This window comes from Anomaloglossus baeobatrachus, chromosome 10 (genome assembly GCF_048569485.1).
Source record: "Anomaloglossus baeobatrachus isolate aAnoBae1 chromosome 10, aAnoBae1.hap1, whole genome shotgun sequence".
Classification (NCBI taxonomy): Eukaryota; Metazoa; Chordata; class Amphibia; order Anura; family Aromobatidae; genus Anomaloglossus; species Anomaloglossus baeobatrachus.
The window spans coordinates 2,874,843-2,897,818 of NC_134362.1; the positions used below are offsets into that span (position 1 = coordinate 2,874,843).

General features: G+C 51.5%; 1 protein-coding gene across 2 annotated transcripts in view; it reads right to left on the reverse strand.

Annotated features, from left to right (window-relative positions):
• Positions 1-6,175: 6,175 nt before the first annotated feature.
• NCR3LG1 (natural killer cell cytotoxicity receptor 3 ligand 1) overlaps positions 6,176-22,976 on the reverse strand; it is a 280,467-nt gene continuing 263,666 nt past the window's right edge. For both annotated transcript variants that reach the window (XM_075326669.1, XM_075326668.1), the window contains 4 exons: positions 14,896-15,210; positions 13,678-13,992; positions 12,012-12,062; positions 6,176-8,302 (listed from right to left, as the gene is read on the reverse strand). In XM_075326669.1, the coding sequence (XP_075182784.1) occupies positions 8,019-8,302; positions 12,012-12,062; positions 13,678-13,992; positions 14,896-15,210 (965 nt within the window). In that variant the 3' untranslated portion in view covers positions 6,176-8,018. The remainder of the gene's footprint in view (positions 8,303-12,011; positions 12,063-13,677; positions 13,993-14,895; positions 15,211-22,976) is intronic.

A 22,976-nucleotide genomic window follows, 5' to 3' on the forward strand; every position in this document is an offset into this window, starting at 1 on the left:
GATAGGCCGGTCTAAAGAAATGCGTTTTTAAGGTATGTGCACACACTGCAGTTTCGTTTCTCCAGCAAAATATGCACCCTCTGGCCAAAAAAAACGCATGCGTTTTTGGTGCATTTTTGCCACGATTTGGTGCATTTTTTTACATTGTCAATGGCAAAAGAAAAGAAGTGACATGCTGCTTCTTTTTTCTGCACCAAAACTGCAGGCAAATAAGAAGCAATGTGCGCACAGCCTTTCTGAAATCTCATAGACTTTGCTGGGGAAGGACTTTGTGATGGTGTGACATTGTGGGTTGTGTATCATGTTGTGTACGTTCGTATTTTAGGTGGGGTGCTCTGTCCAGTCTATGTATTATTTGTGTGGTATGCAGGTTAACCCCCTGCAGTATTTCTGTCTCTAGGTCTGGGAGAGGGATTCCTGGGATCCACTCAAACTCTTTATTCTGTCTGTCGAAGAAGAAGAAGAGAGAAGCTCTCTGTGGGAGAAGCTGAGGCTCCCTCAAGAGACCTGGACATTTTTCGCTTACTGGACTGTATACGTGTTCCTGGACTATTTTACCCTCTGTGTGGTGGATTATTTTATGGACCTTCTTGATTGCATGGAACAAAGGATCTTTGGATTGTTCAACCATCTCTTGCTCTGTTGATTGTGTGATATCGGAGAAGGACCCCGTGACAACTGGTGGCAGTGGTGGGATCAACAGAGCACAGCCCAATAGAGATCCACCCACAGAGTGAGTACAGAAACTGGACCGCATCCAGTCTACATGAGAGAGCCAGAGATCTGGGTCTGAGCTACCAGGGACTGAGTAAAGGGGCATTAATTGATCTTCTGGTGGATACGAGCGAGACCTTCTCATCCCAGATGTCTGACAGGCAAGCACTGGGAATCACTGCCCCAAAAAGCCAATTGTTGGTGTGGTTCAAAGAAGAGATGGCTGTTCTGGGCCCACGTGTATCTCAGGAGTATAAGGAGGAGGCTGCTCGCCGAGCACAAAGGAGACAAGAAGCAATGGAGTCTGGCAGAGGGAGTAATGTGAATTGGAGTGTAAACCCAGCGATCCTGGAGCCTGTACGGATTACCCGGGTGGACTTCAAGCCATTTGATGAGACTTCCGGAGATGTAGAGGGGTTCTTCAAGGACTTTGAGCAGCAGGGTGCCGTGATGGAGGTGCCCCACTCTGGCTGGATGCATTTGTTAGTGGGACTCCTGAACGGAAGCCTGGCAGAGGCTTATCGCACCATTAACTCACAGCAGAACCAGGATTACAACATTGTAAAGCGGAGTATCCTGGATTACCATGCCATCACCCCAGACTCACATAAGGCACAGTTCTGAGACCTCCTATGAACCACGGGGGGATCATTTAAGATGTATGCCCATAACATGTCCCAGGCATGTCGGAGATGGCTGGAAGCGGAAAACGCCTTCACTGTGGAAGATGTTATACAGGTGTTTCTTATAGAACAATTTCTTTACAAGTGCCCTTCAGAAATACGGGAATGGGTCAGAGAGCACACGCCATGCACCTTGGATCGAGCTGCAGCCCTGGCTGATGAGGCCCTTACTATCCCACCGCTGCCACCAGTTGTCACGGGGTCCTTCTCCCAGATCCTGTATTCCATGCAATTCAGCATGTCCATAAAATAATCCACTGCACAGAGGGTAAAATAGTCCAGGAACACGGATACAGTTCAGTAAGCGAAAAATGTCCAGGTCTCTCTGGGGAGCCTCAGCTTCTCCCACAGAGAATAAATCTTTCTGCTTCTCTCTTCTCCTTCTAAGACAAACAAAATAATACCCTAAGTAAGCAAAGAGTTTGGGTGGATCCCAGGCCCCCCTCCCCCAGACCTAGGGACAGAAGTACTGCAGGGGATTATTAACCTGTAGACAGGACAAATAATACATAGAATGGACATAGCAACACTCCTACAATACGAACCTACACAACATGATACACATGTTGGTGCCGCACCGGAGTTTGTGTGGCTTGCTCTGTCTCCCTCCCTGTGCCCGCGGGGACAGGAGATGTTAGTGTTGCATATTAGTTACCTGCGGGACCCCCGGCTGTCCCTGACACATTGGTCACAGCGTGGTGGGATCGAGATAATAGTGTGTGTGAGTGTGAGACCCATATTACTAAACACTAAAGACTGCCAGTAGCAGCTGTGGCTGCTGGGGACTTAAGACCAGCTCAGCACTAGGGTGTCAGAGTGCAGATACTGTAAGGTGTGTGGGTGCATTAGGTTGCAGGTCTGTATTAGTGACCAAAGACTGCAAGAATGGCTGCGGACACCAGGAGCAAAGCCAAGGAACTTGTCCATGCTATGGGCAAAATAGAAGAAGTGGAGGACGGTGTTGTGCGTGGCGAGGAATAACGCAGCTAAGGGTCCTCCAGGAGCCCGACGCCAGTCACCAACTCTGCAGTGGACGGCACACCACCTGGCAATGTTGTACGTGGCGAGGAGGAGCCCAGCCAAGGGTCCTCAAGGAGCCCGATGCCAGTCATCAGTTCTGCAGTGGACTGCACACCACCTGGCTCTGCAGCAGGCCGCTTGCCACCGAGCTCTGCAGTGGACAGCACACCACCTGGATCTCGAATGGGCCACTTAGCACCTGGCTCTGCAGTGGGCAGCTTCCCACTTGCCCATTCCCCCAACCTGAAAGGCTGGGATGCTATTCTTCAAGCTGAAGCTGCTGTGGCCTATCTTTCGGCTAGAGACCGGGACACCTACCGGATCTTCTTCATGGCAGAGCGGGAGTATCTGGCAGAACAGGAGGCCGTAGAATGCAGGGCAGAGCGTGACCACCAGTTGCGGCTAGCTCAGCTCAACACCCCAGGGCCCACTCTGGACAATCAAGAGACCAAGGCTACAAAGGTCGGTGTTGAGGACTTCCCAGTGTTGGAGAAAGATGGAGACTTGGACTCATTTTTGCTGACCTTTGAACGGACTTGACTGCAGCATCACCTGGCCAAGAATCCCATTTAAGGGGTAAGGCCCTGGATATTCTTGAGGACTTACCTACTAAGGCGGATCAAGGCTAAGATGCCATCAAACAGGCCCTGATCCAACAGTACAACCTTACTCTGGAGTCCTACCGCAAGAAATTCCGGAGCATGCAGAGGGGACCAAAGGACACCTGGGCGGACCACCAGCGGGCCCTCGCAAGAGTTGCCAACCACTGAACCAAGGGCCTGCCGCTCATCACCGGCCCGGAGATTCTAGCTTTGTTTATCACTGAACAATTCTTGGGGAACTGCCCCGAGGATCTCGGCCAGTTCATCTGTAACCAGAAGCCAAAGGAGTCCACCGCTACGGCCACCCTGTTGGACGACTACACAAATAATTGGGCCCCTGATGCCAAAAAAGTGTCCAGCAGCACCTTGAGAGGGGGTAAGATGAATCCTGCAACTGTTCTCCCTGCCCCTACACTGCACGGGATATCCTCCTCAACTCCCCTTTCCAGGCCCGTGGTGGAACCCAGAAGGTTCCACCTCTGCAATCACGTCAGACACTTAAATACCATGTGTCACCAGCGCCATAAGACCCCGTCCCTGTTTCCAAAACCATCCACAATGTTGAGTGGGGGTGGGGGTGGTGGTAGGTCCCTTGACAACTTCCAACCAGTCACCATTGGCCAGGCTGTGGCGGGATACCGGCGCTGAGATGACCTTGGTACGGCGTGAGATGGTGTCCCCCCAAGATTTGGTACCCAGGAATACCCTCACTATCTCCAGAATTGGAGGCATCGAACCGGCGCTGCCTGTCACCAAGGTTTATTTGGACTGGGCTGCCGTAAGAGGTGTGAGGGAGGAGGGAGTAACTGCAAATATTCCTGCAAATGTGTTGCTTGGGACAGATTTGGGGTGGCTAGTGCCAGAGTTTGTGGCCACTGAAACCCCAAGTGCTGATCCTTCAGCCAGTGTTGACCTGTCCCCTGTTGATGATGATGATGTTGTTGTCTGTGTTACCTGTGCATGCTGTAGGGGAGGATGGAGTGAGCTCTGGGACCTTCACTTACACTGACACCACATACACAGAATTTGCAGCTATGACGGGGAAGGGAGGGTCAGAAAACGTGTGACCCTGCATTTACAGGTAATCAGCCAGTAGGCTGGAGCTTTTCTTCTCTCGGGATAAGCAAAGGGCTGGATACTGCAGAAGAGAACCAGTACTGGATGTAAATGCTGCCACCGAAAATGTGGGGCCCCTAAATGCCACTGCAGTTGAGATTGGGGCTGCCCCAGGAGCGGAAAAGCTGCCAGTTAAAGTCTCTTTGCATTGTTGCCAGGTAAGTCCACCTGGACCATCGACTTTGTCAGGAACGGAGGAGAAGCAGGCACGAACCACGGTAACAGTGGCCACTTGCAATGGGAGTGCTGGAGCCCAAGAGCCTCACGGCGGTCCGACAGCTTTCCCCCTTCCAACCAAGTGGCAGTCGAGTCACACGGAGGTCAGGACACAGGTCCCAGGGTACTGACAGACTATGTGGCAGTTTCGTTGATTCTGGCCACATCTAGTCAGGGATTTCAGGCAGCGTTAGCAGCTGGTGACAGCCTGAAAGCTCTTAAGGAGCAAGCGACCCAGCCTCCCTCAGACTCAGAGCCGGAGTGGGTGATCGGGGCCAAGGACAGCTGTTATGGTCAGGAGACCACAAAATATCTTGCAAAAATCCCATAAAAATGGTAGAAGATAATGCACAAGAGTAGTTGGAAACTTAACTCGCTGCAATCCACTGACTACACAAAACACAAGTAGCGGTGGAGCGTTCCTAACAAAACCTAGATGCCTCGTCATCGCCGAAGAACTAACTAACCTCAAAAATAGAATGAGGAATCTTTACTTGCCTCAGAGCAGCCCCAAAGGAAAGTCAAAAGCCCCCAACATATAACAACAGTGATGTAAGAAAAAACAACACTCAGATGGTAGATATAAAATTAAGCAAAGTGAGGCCCTGCTAGCAAGATACAAAAGTATAGAATAGATTGCTGGTTGCAGTCAGTAAAAACCCTGAAAAACACAAACACCTGATATTCAAAAATTCTCTTAAAATATCACACAATCTTTCCGCCCATTATATCAGGAACTCTTGTACAAATACATTTAAATAGAAATGTAAATATAATAGAAAAGATTTTTACTACAAAAAAAACACATGAGATACAAAAATACAATCTCCTGATCAAACAGGGAGTAAAAACTGCCTTTCTTGCTGGGAATAAATCGTCCTCCAAAAATATTGCAGGAAGAACTCTTATTCACATGCAAGAAACAAAAGGGAATATTCTCAAACACAGATTTAGAAAACGACTTAGTTTAAGCAGAAACGCCCTTCAGTGCAAATTCAGCCTCTAACCAAGCCCAGACTGAGAAAAAACCCTCACAAGGAAAAACCACTGAGATTGCACAGTTCCCATAAACTGCAAACAAAAGGACAGAAATATGCATGAGAACGAATTAAATCTCAAGAAGAAAAAACAAAAATACTTATCAGGCATAGCTGCAGACTCAAGATGACATGGAAACAAAACCGATGGAAAGGAACGAAAAACCGCTGTAGAAATTGATCCTGGAGAATCTAAAAGGGAGCAGAAAAAAAGCAAAAACAGAACCTACAGGAAAAGGCAAAAAGCCTAAAGGCTGGAGGACAAACTTCTGGACATCGTCACATGGAGCAGAAACAATTCTCACCGGCAAAGGTCAGACAGAGACTGCCTTCCTATATCCCCCAGGCTGGACTCCATAGGCTTCCTGAAACAGCAATCATCTCTCACACCTGTCTGAGTGACAGATGCAGAATCAGACTCACTACCAGCACTAGCCACCAGAGGGAGCCCAGAAACACTCCTGGGAACAGCACCATCTCTGATGATATTCACAACAGACTGCTATACCGGGTCCACCGGAGGCATGGCACAGGGACCGACAGTTAGTAGTACCCTATCCGTTCCAGGTGGAGTTGTTGCGGATTGCATATGAAATTCTGATGGCCAGACACCTAGGGATTGCTAAGCACAAGACCAAGTTAACCCAGCATTTCTACTGGTCAAAAAATATGAGTCGATGTGCTTGCCTAATGCCGTTCGTGTGACACCTGTCAGAGAGTGGGGAAAGGCGAGGCGGCGCCCAAAAGCCCCACTGGTATTTTTGCACATCATTGATGAGCCTTTCAGGAGGGTGGTTGTGGACATGGTCGGATTGCTGGCCATCCCCAGCAGCTCCGGGAGACGCTTTGTACTAATGGTAGTAGATTATGCCACCTGGTACCCCGAAGCGGTGGTCTTGTCTTCCATTCAGGCTGACAAGGTGGCCACCGCCTTGTTGGAGTAACGGCCTGTGTGAGCGGTTCAATGACACCCTAAAGCAGATGTTTAGGATGTTGGTTGACTCCCACAGGTGTGACTGGGAGCGGTATCTACCACATGTGTTACTTGCCTATCAGGAGGTTCCACAGGCCTCAACGATATAGTCCTGTTAACAGACCAGGCGTATATTTAATGAGGAACTGGTAGCAGACTACTGTACTGGCCCGGCAGATTCCTGTTTCACTGGGGCTAGTGAAAAGGTTCTGGCAGCTGGTAGGGTTTGTGAGAAAGCTAGGTACTGCAACGGAGTTTGCGTGACCTGCTCTGTCTCCAGTGGAGAGACGTTTGTGTGACCATTCCGACTCGTGAGATACTGGTGGCAACGGTGGGATTACCGGCGGGACCCCCCAGCTGTCCATGACACATGGCTACTGGACTGTTCTTACTGTTCTGTGTCCTCAAGAGGTGAATGGAGGTATCACTGGACCATGGGGCTGTGAAACTTTCCTACCTCCATATACACGATATGGAGCAGACAGAATCAGCGCCCACTCAGCATCCGGAGAATCAAAAGCAGAACCACAGCGTCGGTGCCATTCAAGACTTGCTTTATTTAACGCAGATACAGTAAGAATACTTGTTGTTGCAATACTGTAGTCGCTGACATTGGTTACTGCTGGTCAGACATTGATAATTTCACCAGCGCAGCACATCGGGTCTTATCTCACAGCAACATGTGCTAAAATGGCGCCTAGGGCGAGTGACCCATGAACTGCAGTGCGAAGACGCCCAGTCTGAACCAACTTAGTTGGAACAAACAAGAGCAAGCGGTGACAAATACCGGCCAGCAGAGGGCAGCGTCGCCAGATAATACATTTAGCAGGTAACAAATAAATGCAGATGTATTCCCTATGATATACAACCGAGCAGCTGAATAGTAATTACATCTGGGGGAAACAGCATAGTCCATGAGTCTGTGCTCGCTGTATATTATCCCAAGACTGTAGACGTGGATGAGTCCATGCTCGCTGTATATTATCCCAGAACTATAGACATCGATGAGTTCCTGCTCGCTGTATATTATCCCAGAACTATAGACATCAATGAATCCATTCTCTATATATATATCACAAGACTATAGACATTGATGAGTCCATGCTTGCTGTACATTGCCCCAGTACTAGAGATATTGATGAGTCCCTGCTCACTGTATATCATCCCAGAACTATAAAAATTGAGGAGTCCCTGCTCGCTGTATATCATCCCAGAACTATAGACATCAATGAAGCCATTCTTGCTATATATCCCAAGACTATAGACATTGATGAGTCCATGCTTGCTGTACATTGCCCCAGTACTAAAGATATCGATGAGTCCCTGCTCGCTGCATATCATCCCAGAACTATAGACATCAATGAATCCATTCTCTCTATATATCCCAAGCCTATAGACATTGATGAGTCCATGCTTGCTGTACATTGCCCCAGTACTAAAGATATCGATGAGTCCCTGCTCGCTGCATATCATCCCAGAACTATAGACATTGATGAGTCCCTGCACGCTGCATATCATCACAGAACTAGAGACATCAATGAGTCTGTGCTTGCTGTATATTATCCCAGGACTATAGACATCGATGAATCCGTGTTCGCTGTATATTACCCCAGGACTATAGACATTGAAGACTCACACTCCATTGATTCCAGTAGGGCTATTGAAGCTTCAGAGTGAAATATTCCTCTCGTGTCTGTAGATTATAGGTCACCTCACAGGTGATTGCGCAGTCTCTGTCTGTCTCCTGCGCAGTGAAGGTGACTGTGGAGACGCTGCCAGATCCATCCGGCGTGTTCTGTACATCACCCTCAATAGGAAACATCCCTTTAGTCCAGGAGAATACAGAATCCTCCGCGTCACATCCATCCACATAACATGTAAGAGTGACGGGATCTCCCACCCGGGGGTGCTCCGGCAGACACTGGATGCCACTGGTCTTCACTGTGGGGAAAGAAGAAAGTGGACAATAAACTGTTGCTTCAATTCCTCAGCGAGAATCACTACTACTTAATATTATTAATGAGCCCAAGGATAACAGAATCCCCAATAAGTACTATACCAGGACACAAGTAAAAGTGGATGACCACCCTGCAAGGGCCGTGGATGACCACCCTGCGCGGACCGTGGAGGACCATCCTGCTAGGGCCATGGAGGAACACCCTGCAAGGGCCGTAGAGGACCATCCTCCGAGGGCCGTGGATGACCACCCTGCGAGGGCTGTAGACGACCATCCTGCAAGGGCTGTGGCAGACCTAGGACACAAGTGCTGTGTATGGCCATAGGACTCATCACTAGAGATGGCGATATTCCACTACAAAGCAGCTACACCCTATATGCACCTCAATGTACTGGACTCCATGTGTCAGGACACTGTTTTTTCTGTTTATCCTTTTTGGGCTTTTTGCCCTTTCCCAAAATGGTGTCCCCTGCTTCATTCTTCTCCATGTGTTCTGTGTCCTCTTGCCTTTATAATTCCAGTCCAGCCTTCACTCCTCTGCTTGAGTATTCTGCCTGGTTTCCTACTCCTAGTGGCATCTCAAGCTACTTCAGAAAATCCTGTGTGACGCTTCTGTTTCTGCTCTTCAGAGGTTCTGGTCACCGGCTGCTGAGGCCTGGGCCTTCTGTGGTTCTGACCTGCTTTGCTGACACGTAAGCTGGCTTACTTAATTAACTGCTCTGCATTTGTTTCCTGGACATTGTATTCTGCTGTTGCTTCCACCATTGCATTGATGCAGTAGCAGAGCCCAGGCCTGTTCTGGACACTAGACACTGCTCTGCATTTGTTTCCTGACCATTGTACACTGCTTTGTTGCTTCCACCATTGCATTGATGCAGTAGCAGAGCCCGGGACTGTTCTGGACACTAGACACTGCTCTGCATTTGTTTCCTGACCATTGTACACTGCTTTGTTGCTTCCACCATTGCATTGATGCAGTAGCAGAGCCCGGGCCTGTTCTGGACACTAGACACTGCTCTGCATTTGTTTCCTGACCATTGTACACTGCTTTGTTGCTTCCACCATTGCATTGATGCAGTAGCAGAGCCCGGGCCTGTTCTGGACACTAGACACTGCTCTGCATTTGTTTCCTGACCATTGTACACTGCTTTGTTGCTTCCACCATTGCATTGATGCAGTAGCAGAGCCCGGGCCTGTTCTGGACACTAGACACTGCTCTGCATTTGTTTCCTGACCATTGTACACTGCTTTGTTGCTTCCACCATTGCATTGATGCAGTAGCAGAGCCCGGGCCTGTTCTGGACACTAGACACTGCTCTGCATTTGTTTCCTGACCATTGTACACTGCTCTGCATTTGTTTCCTGACCATTGTACACTGCTTTGTTGCTTCCACCATTGCATTGATGCAGTAGCAGAGCCCGGGCCTGTTCTGGACACTAGACACTGCTCTGCATTTGTTTCCTGACCATTGTACACTGCTTTGTTGCTTCCACCATTGCATTGATGCAGTAGCAGAGCCCGGGACTGTTCTGGACACTAGACACTGCTCTGCATTTGTTTCCTGACCATTGTACACTGCTCTGCACCTCGCTTTGGACTTTCGGAGACCTCCTTATGGAGCTTCAGAGACGGCATTGCTTAATCACATTATCCTGTGAGGGTTTCTAGAGACCTTCCTTGAAGGCTTCATTTGATATTTCCCTGTGTTTATGGACTTTCTTTTCTCTGCACTTGTTGCTGATCACCGTGTGTTACAATACAAGCTTTATCACCTATAAACCGGGTTCAGTTGTGACTGCTCCACACAAATAAATTCCCGAGTTATCCACTATAATTATTATACAATGTCCATGGCAGTTGTGTGACCTCAGATCCACGCTGAGTCACATAGCGCAGGTGCCCACACAGACCCCACAGCGCAGGTGCCCACACAGACCCCACAGCGCAGGTGCCCACACAGACCCCACAGCGCAGGTGCCCACACAGACCCCACAGCGCAGGTGCCCACACAGACCCCACAGGGCAGGTGCCCACACAGACCCCACAGGGCAGGTGCCCAACACAGACCCCACAGGGCAGGTGCCCAACACAGACCCCACAGCGCAGGTGCCCACACAGACCCCACAGGGCATGTGCCCACACAGACCCCACAGAGCAGGTGCCCAACACAGACCCCACAGGGCAGGTGCCCACACAGACCCCACAGAGCAGGTGCCCAACACAGACCCCACAGGGCAGGTGCCCACACAGACCCCACAGGGCAGTTGACCACACAGACCCCACAGCGCAGGTGCCCACACAGACCCCACAGGGAAGGTGCCCACACAGACCCCACAGGGCAGGTCCCCAACACAGACCCCACAGCGCAGGTGCCCACACAGACCCCACAGGGCAGTTGACCACACAGACCCCACAGGGCAGGTGCCCACACAGACCCCACAGCGCAGGTGCCCACACAGACCCCACAGGGCAGGTGCCCACACAGACCCCACAGCGCAGGTGCCCACACAGACCCCACAGCGCAGGTGCCCACACAGACCCCACAGGGCAGGTGCCCACACAGACCCCACAGCGCAGGTGCCCACACAGACCCCACAGCGCAGGTGCCCACACAGACCCCACAGGGCAGTTGACCACACAGACCCCACAGGGCAGGTGCCCACACAGACCCCACAGCGCAGGTGCCCACACAGACCCCACAGCGCAGGTGCCCACACAGACCCCACAGGGCAGTTGACCACACAGACCCCACAGGGCAGGTGCCCACACAGACCCCACAGGGCAGGTGCCCACACAGACCCCACAGGGCAGTTGACCACACAGACCCCACAGGGCAGGTGCCCACACAGACCCCACAGCGCAGGTGCCCACACAGACCCCACAGGGCAGGTGCCCACACAGACCCCACAGCGCAGGTGCCCACACAGACCCCACAGCGCAGGTGCCCACACAGACCCCACAGGGCAGTTGACCACACAGACCCCACAGGGCAGTTGACCACACAGACCCCACAGGGCAGGTGCCCACACAGACCCCACAGCGCAGGTGCCCACACAGACCCCACAGCGCAGGTGCCCACACAGACCCCACAGGGCAGTTGACCACACAGACCCCACAGGGCAGGTGCCCACACAGACCCCACAGGGCAGGTGCCCACACAGACCCCACAGCGCAGGTGCCCACACAGACCCCACAGGGCAGGTGCCCACACAGACCCCACAGGGCAGGTGCCCACACAGACCCCACAGCGCAGGTGCCCACACAGACCCCACAGCGCAGGTGCCCACACAGACCCCACAGCGCAGGTGCCCACACAGACCCCACAGGGCAGTTTACCACACAGACCCCACAGCGCAGGTGCCCACACAGACCCCACAGGGCAGTTTACCACACAGACCCCACAGGGCAGGTACCCACACAGACCCCACAGCGCAGTCACAATTGGTCATTGTGTGGACTTTCCCTTTAATCATGGACCTGTGGTTTCTGTCCCAACTATTTCTTCATGTCAGTCTAACAAATAACTCCAGGACTCACGTACCGGGTGAAAATTCTGCTTCTATCCCTCACATCGGTCCTACAGATCCAGGGTCTCAGCTCATGATTCCTTCCCCTCCCAATTCCTATCTTTACAGAGAATCTGGTGGGACTGGTGGCACCTATGTCATCGTGCCCACGTGGCGGTCACTTACCTGAGCGTGGAGGTCTGGTGGCAGGAGGAGGTCGCTCTCCAGAGGTCCTACCTAAGAGAGACCATGTGTGAGCAGCACAGGAGACATACAGAGGGTACATAACGAGCACACTGTGTGCTGACTGTGCTCCAATGTGACAGCGGGGAGCCGGTACACCCTATGTGACAGCGGGGAGCCGGTACACCCTATGTGACAGCGGGGAGCCGGTACACCCTATGTGACAGCGGGGAGCCGGTACACCCTATGTGACAGCGGGGAGCCGGTACACCCTATGTGACAGCGGGGAGCCGATACACCCTATGTGACAGCGGGGAGCCGGTACACCCTATGTGACAGCGGGGAGCCGGTACACCCTATGTGACAGCGGGGAGCCGGTACACCCTATGTGACAGCGGGGAGCCGGTACACCCTATGTGACAGCGGGGAGCCGGTACACCCTATGTGACAGCGGGGAGCCGGTACACCCTATGTGACAGCGGGGAGCCGGTACACCCTATGTGACAGCGGGGAGCCGGTACACCCTATGTGACAGCGGGGAGCCGATACACCCTATGTGACAGCGGGGAGCCGATACACCCTATGTGACAGCGGGGAGCCGATACACCCTATGTGACAGCGGGGAGCCGGTACACCCTATGTGACAGCGGGGAGCCGGTACACCCTATGTGACAGCGGGGAGCCGGTACACCCTATGTGACAGCGGGGAGCCGGTACACCCTATGTGACAGCGGGGAGCCGGTACACCCTATGTGACAGCGGGGAGCCGGTACACCCTATGTGACAGCGGGGAGCCGGTACACCCTATGTGACAGCGGGGAGCCGGTACACCCTATGTGACAGCGGGGAGCCGGTACACCCTATGTGACAGCGGGAAGCCGGTACACCCTATGTGACCGCGGGGAGCCGGTACACCCTATGTGACCGCGGGGAGCCGGTACACCCTATGTGACCGCGGGGAGCCGGTACACCCTATGTGACAGCGGGGAGCCGGTACACCCTATGTGACAGCGGGGAGCCGGTACACCCTATGTGACAGCGGGGAGCCGGTACACCCTATGTGACCGCGGGGAGCCGGTACACCCTATGTGACAGTGGGGAGCCGGTACACCCTATGTGACAGCGGGGAGCCGGTACACCCTATGTGACAGCGGGGAGCCGGTACACCCTATGTGACAGCGGGGAGCCGATACACCCTATGTGACAGCGGGGAGCCGGTACACCCTATGTGACAGCGGGGAGCCGGTACACCCTATGTGACAATGGGGAGCCGGTACACCCTATGTGACAGCGGGGAGCCGGTACACCCTATGTGACAGCGGGGAGCCGGTACACCCTATGTGACAGCGGGGAGCCGGTACACCCTATGTGACAGCGGGGAGCCGGTACACCCTATGTGACCGCGGGGAGCCGGTACACCCTATGTGACAGTGGGGAGCCGATACACCCTATGTGACAGCGGGGAGCCGGTACACCCTATGTGACAGCGGGGAGCCGGTACACCCTATGTGACAGCGGGGAGCCGATACACCCTATGTGACAGCGGGGAGCCGGTACACCCTATGTGACAGCGGGGAGCCGGTACACCCTATGTGACAATGGGGAGCCGGTACACCCTATGTGACAGCGGGGAGCCGGTACACCCTATGTGACCGCGGGGAGCTGGTACCTGAGAGGTGCAGTCTGTACAGCTGCTCATGCACTTTCTTGGTGACAGAATGTGTGGCCTCGCAGCGGATGGACGCCTGATGGTCACCGTCCTGCGGAGTGAACCTCAGGCTGCTGGAACATCTACATAGAGAGTCTGCTCCAACCTCTGGATCTCTGGTGGTCACAAAATCACTGGGAAATGGGTTGAAGTCTTTATACCATTTCACTCGAATTTCTGGTGTGAATCCGGATATCATCACTGTAAATGTGGCCTCTTTCCCTGCAACAAGTCTCTCCGGCCGCACAGTTATGTCCGAAAACGTTGGTGCTTTATCTGTAGGAGAAACCAAGAAAGAGCGAGATTACTGGGATGTGCGGGTACCGTGCAGCGCGGAGACCCCACCGGCTCCGTCCCCACCAGCTCCGTCCCCACTGGCTCCGTCCCCACCAGCTCCGTCCCCTCCAGCTCCGTCCCTTCCAGCTCCGTCCCCACCGGCTCCGTCCCCAGGAGTCTCGGGCTGCTCAGCTCCAAACATCACACATTCACTCTTTGTACAGGACATAATTCTCATGCACCTCATGTATTTTTGGGAGAGGTGCCCTATGAAGTGTTGAGCTGCCACCTCCGACTTTGCCATGTGGACATCCATTTATTCATTGTGCAATGTTGGTGGACTGTTTGATGGACGATCTACAGAAGCCGCTCCCGGGTCTCATCAGCCGAGTGTCAGAGCCGGTCATCTCGTATCATTGATTACCTATCCTAAAGATAGTTCCTTAATGACAAAACAGTGGACACCTCCTGTAGAGAGTGACATTATCTGGTGTATGCGCAGTGATGGCTCCTGGTGGCGTCTGATTGCAGTATCCGGCCTCCACATATGACCGCTATCATGTGTGCACACAGTAGCTGGAGCTCTTGCACTTTGGTGAACTGGTGCTTAGGACTCTACGTGGGGACAGAGCAGTGGATCCTGGCCGCATCGGTCACACCGATATCACCAGATTCTCTGCATTCCCCGGCTACCTGAGGAATGCTGCCATTTCTAAACAGTACAGGACTAGGTTTTCTGGACAATATCGTGGAGTTCCTATAGAATGATTGTTAGACCAGAGGGTCCCCCTAAAGTGACAGGCCTTAGCCGCCATCAGACGCACATTGTCATACACAGATCAGTGCAGGTGTCGCGACCTTCACACCCTTCCTCCATTACTGGACCTGTTCTAGGCCTCTTACCTGGCAGCGGGAGGTAATGGCTCTTCTTCAGGGTCATGTTCGTGCTCCTGTGGGTCACGGAGCAGCTGTAGGGTTTCCCACAGTCCAGAGCTGTCGCCATTATCTGGAGGGAGCAGGATATGGAGCCGTCCTTCTCAGGGATTTGCTTCTGGATTCCTTCTCTCTTCTCCAGAGGTTTCTCGCCCTTTAACCATGTAACCTCGATGTCTTGAGGATTGGAGTTAGTCACCTGGCAGCGCAGAGTCACCGGGTGTCCATAGCGGGGGCTGCTGGGGTCGCTGATGAGGTCCCCAAGAACGGGGAGCCCTGAGGAGGCTGAGAAGACAGAAAGTGACAGTGTGACCTGCATGAACCCTTCAGTGATAGCGGCACTCATACCTTACTCTAGAAATTGGGCAAATGATTAAACTTTGTGAAGGACGTATGAATCAAGCCGCATACAAGGTTATCCTGGAAAAACAGTTGTTTCCTTCTGCTCAGGCAATGTTCCCCAACTCTGAGGACTGTTTTTTTCCAGCAGGACAATGCGCCATGCCACACAGCTAGGTCAATCAATGTGTGGATGAAGGACCACCACATCAAAACCCTGTCATGGCCAGCCCAATCTCCAGACCTGAACCCCATTGAAAACCTCTGGAATGTAATCAAGAGGAAGATGGATAGTCACAAGCCACCAAACATAGAAGAACTGATTACATGTCTGCACCAGGAGTGGCATAAGGTCACCCAAAAGCCGTGTGAAGACTGGAGGAAAGCAGCCAAGACGCAGGAAAGCCGGGATTAATAATCCTGGTTATTCCACAGAATATTGATTTCTCAATCTTCCTGAGATAAAACATTATTATATTGTTGTGTGTAAGTTATGATGACCTTCTTTTCTTTGCATTGTTCTGTTATTTTCACCATTTCTCATTTTCAGAAAATTAATACAATGTATTGCTGGAAATTCGGAGCCGTCGTCAGTAGATTATAGAATAAAGAACAATTTACATTTTACTCACAAATAGAAAGAGAAAATCAGAAAAACTGATTTGGAAGTGGTCTCTTAATTTTTGCCAGAACTATTTATGTATGCATGTATGTATGAATGAATGATTGTGTGTGTGTGTGTGTGTCTGTGTGTGTGTGTGTGTGTGTGTGTGTGTGTGTGTATATAAAATATATATATGTGTGTGTGTGTGTGTATACAGTACAGACCAAAAGTTTGGACACACCTCATTCAAAGAGTTTTCTTTATTTTCATGACTCTGAAAATTGTAGATTCACATTGAAGACATCAAAACTATGAATTATCACTTGTGGAATGAAATATGTAACAAAAAAGTGTGAAACAACTGACAATATGTCTTATATTCTAGGTTCTTCACAGTAGCCTCCTTTTGCTTTCTTTCCTGCTTTGCACACTCTTGGCATTCTCTTGATGAGCTTCAAGAGGTAGTCACCGGAAATGGTTTTCCAACAGTCTTGAAGGAGTTCTCAGAGATGCTTAGCACTTGTTGGCCCTTTTGCCTTCACTCTGCGGTCCAGCTCACCCCAAACCATCTCAATTGGGTTCAGGTCTGGTGACTGTGGAGGCCAGGTCATCTGGCGTAGCACCCATTACTCTCCTTCTTAGTCACATAGCCCTTACACGGCCTGGAGGTGTGTTTGGGGTCATTGTCCTGTTGAAAAATAAATGATGGTCCAACTAAACGCAAACCGGATGGAATAGCACGCCGCTGCAAGATGCTGTTGCAGCCATGCTGGTTCTGTATGCCTTCAATTTTGAATAAATCCCAACAGTGTCACCAGCAAAGCCCCCCCCACACCATCACACCTCCTCCACCATGCTGCACGGTGGGAACCAGTCATGTAGAGTCCATCCATTCACCTTCTACAAAGACACAGTGGTTGGGTCCAAAGATCTCAAATTTGGACTCATCAGACCAAAGCACAGATTTCCACTGGTCTAATGTCCATTACTTGTGTTCTTTAGCCCAAACAAGTCTCCTCTGCTTGTTGCCGGTCCTTAGCAGTGGTTTCCTAGCAGCTATTTTATCATGAAGGCTGCTGCACAGAGTCTCCTCTTAACAGTTGTTCTAGAGATGTGTCTGCTGCTAGAACTCTGTGTGGCATTGACCTTGTCTCTAATCTGAGCTGCTGTTAACCTGCGATTTTTGAGGCTGGTGACTCGGATAAACTTCTCCTCCGCAGCAGAGGTGACTCTTGGTCTTCCTTTCCTGGGGCGGGCCTCATGTGAGCCAGTTTCTTTGTAGTGTTTGATGGTTTTCGCCACTGCACTTGGGGATCCTTTCAAAGTTTGCCCAATTTTTCGGACTGACTGACATTCATTTCTTAGAGTAATGATGGCCACTCGTTTTTCTTTACTTAGCTGCTTTTTTCTTGCAGGACTATCAGCTGTGTATCCACCAGACTTCTGCACAACACAACTGATGGTCCCAACCCCACTTATAAGGCAAGAAATCCCACTTATTAAACCTGACAGGGCGCACCTGTGAAGTGAAAACCATTTCCGGTGACTACCTCTTGAAGCTCATCAAGAGAATGCTAAGAGTGTGCAAAGCAGTAATCAAAGCAAAAGGCGGCTACTTTGCAGAACCTAGAATATAAGACGATTTTCAGTTGTTTCACACTTTTTTTTGAAGTATTTCATTCCACATGTGATAATTCATAGTGTGAGGCAGTGACAGGGGTAATATTTGAAGACCGCTATGTGTCCCCCAGAATGTGTCTGGAAACCCTCTGAGTTTGCTATAGCTATTACTGGGAGTATAGCACAAAGGGTAACAGGGAGACAGATCCCTCCTCCCAGTCCAGGTTTTGTAGCAATCCTCATGTACGGCATTTTCGTTTAAATCATGCAGAGCACAGCAGGGTGTGTCTCAGGTGAGAGCCAGGCTTGGTGAAGCTAACACATGCTGTGTGAGCTGGGCTGGCTCTGTGTGGAGTGAACACAGGCCAAGAGTGTGAGCCTAGGAGAACCTTACACAGATCCCTGCGGTTAACGGGGTCCTAAGGTAACAAGACTTTTTGATGCAAAGAATTTGTCTATATGCACCGGCTGTGATCCGGAAGAGACTTTGACTGTGGGAAATTGGATCTATTTATGCTGCAACAATAAATAGACTGTTTGTGTGAACACGCTGCTGCCTCACGTTTTTGCCCAAACAACGCTGCTACCTCACATTATGGTGGAGAATGCGGGCATGGCAGCCTGGTTGCTAAGGGCAATGGCCTAAGAGGTACTTACCCGGAAAAAAAAATAATTTTTTTTTTTACTGACTGTTTGCGGTGGATCGGCGGGTCCACGAAGCTTACAGGCGTTGCAGCTTGGTGGCTAGGGGCAACAACCCAGTTTTCACATGTTTATGATCAAGCCTGCAAAGTTACAGTTTACCTCAGCAGCCACCATGGAGGATCTTGTAAAGCAGCTGGCCCAGTCTACTGCTCAACTACAGCAGGTTTTTGCACAAACCAGTGCACAGCAGCAACAAGCTAATGCTCAGCACCAGCGGGCGTTAGCTCAGCAACAGGAGACAAACAGCTTGTTGATTAAGCAGCTTTCTGCTCTGCAAGAAGCGCTCCCAGCGGTAACTTCAGGTCATCCAGTCCTTCCTGCTGCCCAGGACAGAGTAAGGGCGGCACTTACGAAGATGAGTGCAGAGGACGACCCAGAAGCCTTTCTCTCCGTGTTTGAGAGGACCGCTGAGCGAGAGAAATTGTCTACCGACCGTTGGACTGATGTCGTGGCCCCGTTCCTGGTAGGTGAACCCCAAAAAGCCTACCTGGATCTCAGCACGGAGGATTCCAAGGACTATGGCACACTAAAAGGTGAGATCCTTGCACGAATGGGGGTTAACACTTATCTCCGGGCCCAACGAGTGAATCAGTGGTCCTTTGAGGAGGGAAAACCTGCACACTCACGGGCCCATGTCTTACTGGACCTTATAAAAAAATGGCTGCAGCCGGAGACCTTGAACCCCGGACAGATGATTGAGCGGGTGGTGATTGAACGGTTTGTGCGGACTTTGCCAGCCCCCATTCAACGGTGGGTGGGACAGGGGGACCCCGGTACCCTAGACCAGCTAGTGAATTTGGTGGAACGCTACACAGGTACCCAGGAGTTGGTCCGGGACTCTGCTTCACGGCGGGCAGTCCGTAGGGACACGCCCCCTTCACAGTTGGTAAAAGACTCCCGTCCCTCCTCGGGTGCTGCCCCGTCTTCAGCCCTGGCAGAGAATAAACCCCAGACTAAGGTCAGCCGGAGTCCCGGTTCCCCAAAGTCAGACACCCGAAACAGGGACACCTCTGCTGTTATGTGCTGGCGGTGCCATCAGCTCGGGCATGTGATGGCACAGTGCCCACTCACATCAGAACCCATGGACTGCCGGTACACTCGCCGGGTATCAATGTATGCCCATACTGTTTGTACCGCAAGCACTGTTACTATGGGGGAGGAGCCCCATCTCTGCAAAGTACGTGTTAATGGCTATACAGCAGAGGCTTTGTTGGACTCAGGAAGTTTAGTGACTCTTGTACATGCCTCCTTGGTCTCCGGGGAAAACCCTACGGGACATAAAGTAGGGGTACTTTGTATTCATGGAGACCTACGTGAATACCCTATGGAAAGGGTCACCATTGCTACCTCATGTGGAGAGGTTCAACATGACGTGGGGGTGATGAAAAGACTTCCATATGATGTTATTTTGGGAAGAGACTTGCCCCTGTTCTGGACATTATGTGGGAGGCGACCTAGCCCTCCGAGGTGTATGATTGAACCAGGCCCTGAGCCGGATGATCCCGACTCAGGGATACCTGCCGTAGGGGTCACCAGTATAGGGACAGAGTGTAACCCTGCCAGGTTCCCCCTAGAGGTAATGGCAGGAGAGGTTGAGCCACCCGAGGCAATCCCGGAGTTGAACGTGTCTCCAGATAATTTCGGAACAGCGCAGCTCCGGGACCCCACATTGGCTCCTGGACGTGGAAATGTACAGGTAATTGATGGGGTACCCCAGCGGCCTGGTGCCAGGCTGGAAACTCCCTACATGGCTCTAAAGCGAGAGTTGCTCTATCGGGTTGATACAATCCGGGGGGAAATAGTGGAACAGTTGGTGGTCCCTCAGCCGTACCGCCGTCAGACCTTGGAATTGGCTCATAACCACCTAATGAGTGGGCACCTAGGTGAAGAGAAAACGCGGGAAGGCATGTTTCAGCGGTTTTACTGGCCAGGGATCGGCGCAGAAATTAAGAGGTTCTGTGAGTCCTGCCCAGTTTGTCAGTTGACCGCACCAACGCACCGTTTCCGTAGTCCTCCGATACCTTTACCCATTATAGAGGTGCCTTTTGAGCGGATTGCTATGGATCTGATCGGACCCATTGTAAAATCCGCCCGTGGTCACCAGCACATCCTGGTAGTGATGGATTATGCGACACGTTATCCGGAGGCCGTTCCACTGCGTCACACCTCGGCGAGGCTTATTGCTCGGGAGTTGTTTGCTATGTTCTGTCGCATGGGGTTACCCAAAGAAATCCTTACCGATCAGGGCACTCCCTTTATGTCTAAAATTACAAAGGAACTGTGCAAACTCCTCCAGATAAAGCAGCTGCGCACGTCGGTGTACCATCCCCAGACTGATGGTCTAGTGGAACGTTTTAATAAAACTCTGAAGGCTATGTTGAAAAAGGTGGTCTCCAAAGAGGGGAAAGATTGGGACATGTTATTGCCCTATTTAATGTTCGCTATCCGCGAGGTCCCACAATCTTCCACCGGGTTCTCGCCATTTGAGTTACTGTATGGCAGACATGCGCGGGGACTGCTGGATATAGTTAAGGAAACTTGGGAACAGGAGCCCACCCCTCACAAAAGCACGGTGGAATACGTTATGGGTATGCAGGATCGTATCACGGCAATAATGCCCATTGTTAAAGAGCATTTGCTGGATGCTCAGGCAGCCCAAAGTACTCAGTATAGAAAGGCCTCCATCAGGTCTTTTAAACCGGGAGATCGTGTCTTAGTCCTAATACCTACCGCAGAAAGTAAGTTCTTAGCCAAATGGCAAGGTCCCTATGAGATCCGGGAGAAAGTGGGGGAAGTAAACTATAAGGTGTATTAGCCAGGTAGAAGAAAACCAGAACAAATCTACCATGTAAACCTGCTGAAGGCGTGAAAAGACAGGGAATGTATGGTGGCTGACGTAATGTTGGACCTAACCTTTTCAGGTGCCTTAACAACAACCAAGGAGGAGTCCCCTGATGATGAATTGGGAGTGAGGATAGGGGATTCTCTCTCAAAACAGCAGAGACGGGAGTCTCGGAGATTAGCGCAGCGGAATATGGATGTGTTCTCAAGCCTACCAGGCCGAACAACCGTAATCCACCATGATATTGTCACCGAGCCTCAAGTAAGGGTACGCCTGAGGCCATACCGGGTACCAGAGGCTCGTAGGCAAGCCATTGCGGAGGAGGTAAAAAAGATGCTCCAACTGGGGGTTATTGAAAAATCCACGAGCGAATGGGCCAGTCCCATTGTGCTGATCCCGAAACCAGACGGTTCTTTAAGATTCTGTAATGACTTCCAAAAGTTAAATGAGGTTTCGAAATTTGATATGTATCCCATGCCCAGGGTCGACGAGCTGATAGAGAGACTGGGACGGGCCCAGTACTTCACGACTCTCGATCTCACTAAAGGTTACTGGCAGGTGCCGCTGACAGAGGCGGCAAAAGAAAAGACCGCTTTTGTCACGCCAGGGGGGCTCTATCACTATGTCGTCTTGCCATTTGGTTTACATGGGGCTCCGGCCACGTTTCAGAGGTTAATGGACATAGTGTTAGAACCCCATCAACCATATGCCTCCGCATATTTGGATGACATCATCATCTATAGCAGTGACTGGAGCACCCACTTATCTCAGGTACAAGCGGTAGTGGATTCGCTCAGAGCGGCTGGTCTGACGGCGAATCCAAGCAAATGTGCTATGGGTCTCAAAGAAGCCTGTTACTTGGGGTATGTGATAGGCCAAGGGGTTATCAAGCCACAAGTAAACAAAATCGAAGCCATTCAAAACTGGCCTCGTCCCCTTACCACAAAACAGGTAAGAGCCTTTCTGGGTATAATGGGGTATTACCGACGATTCATACCCAATTTTGCTGGAAGGTCGGCGCCTTTGTCCGATCTTTTAAAAGGGAAGAAGTCGGTCATGGTCCACTGGAATACACAAGCAGAGGAAGCCTTTCAGGTGCTAAAGGTAGTCCTATGTGGTCAGCCTGTCCTTGTCAACCCTGACTTTCAAAAGGAGTTTATAGTACAGGCAGATGCCTCTGAGGTGGGTCTGGGGGGAGTTTATAGTACAGGCAGATGCCTCTGAGGTGGGTCTGGGGGGAGTTTTTAGCACAGGCAGATGCCTCTGAGGTGGGTCTGGGGGGAGTTTATAGTACAGGCGGATGACTCTGAGGTGGGTCTGGGGGGAGTTTATAGTACAGGCGGATGCCTCTGAGGTGGGTCTGGGGGGAGTTTATAGTATAGGCAGATGCCTCTGAGGTGGGTCTGGGGGGAGTTTATAGTACAGGCAGATGCCTCTGAGGTGGGTCTGGGGGGAGTTTATAGTACAGGCAGATGCCTCTGAGGTGGGTCTGGGGGGAGTTTATAGTACAGGCAGATGTCTCTGAGGTGGGTGTGGGGGGAGTTTATAGTACAGGCAGATGTCTCTGAGGTGGGTCTGGGGGGAGTTTATAGTACAGGCAGATGCCTCTGAGGTGGGTCTGGGGGGAGTTTATAGTACAGGCAGATGCCTCTGAGGTGGGTCTGGGGGGAGTTTATAGTACAGGCAGATGCCTCTGAGGTGGGTGTGGGGGGAGTTTATAGTACAGGCAGATGCCTCTGAGGTGGGTGTGGGGGGAGTTTATAGTACAGGCAGATGCCTCTGAGGTGGGTCTGGGGGGAGTTTATAGTACAGGCAGATGCCTCTGAGGTGGGTGTGGGGGGAGTTTATAGTACAGGCAGATGCCTCTGAGGTGGGTCTGGGGGGAGTTTATAGTACAGGCGGATGCCTCTGAGGTGGGTCTGGGGGGAGTTTATAGTACAG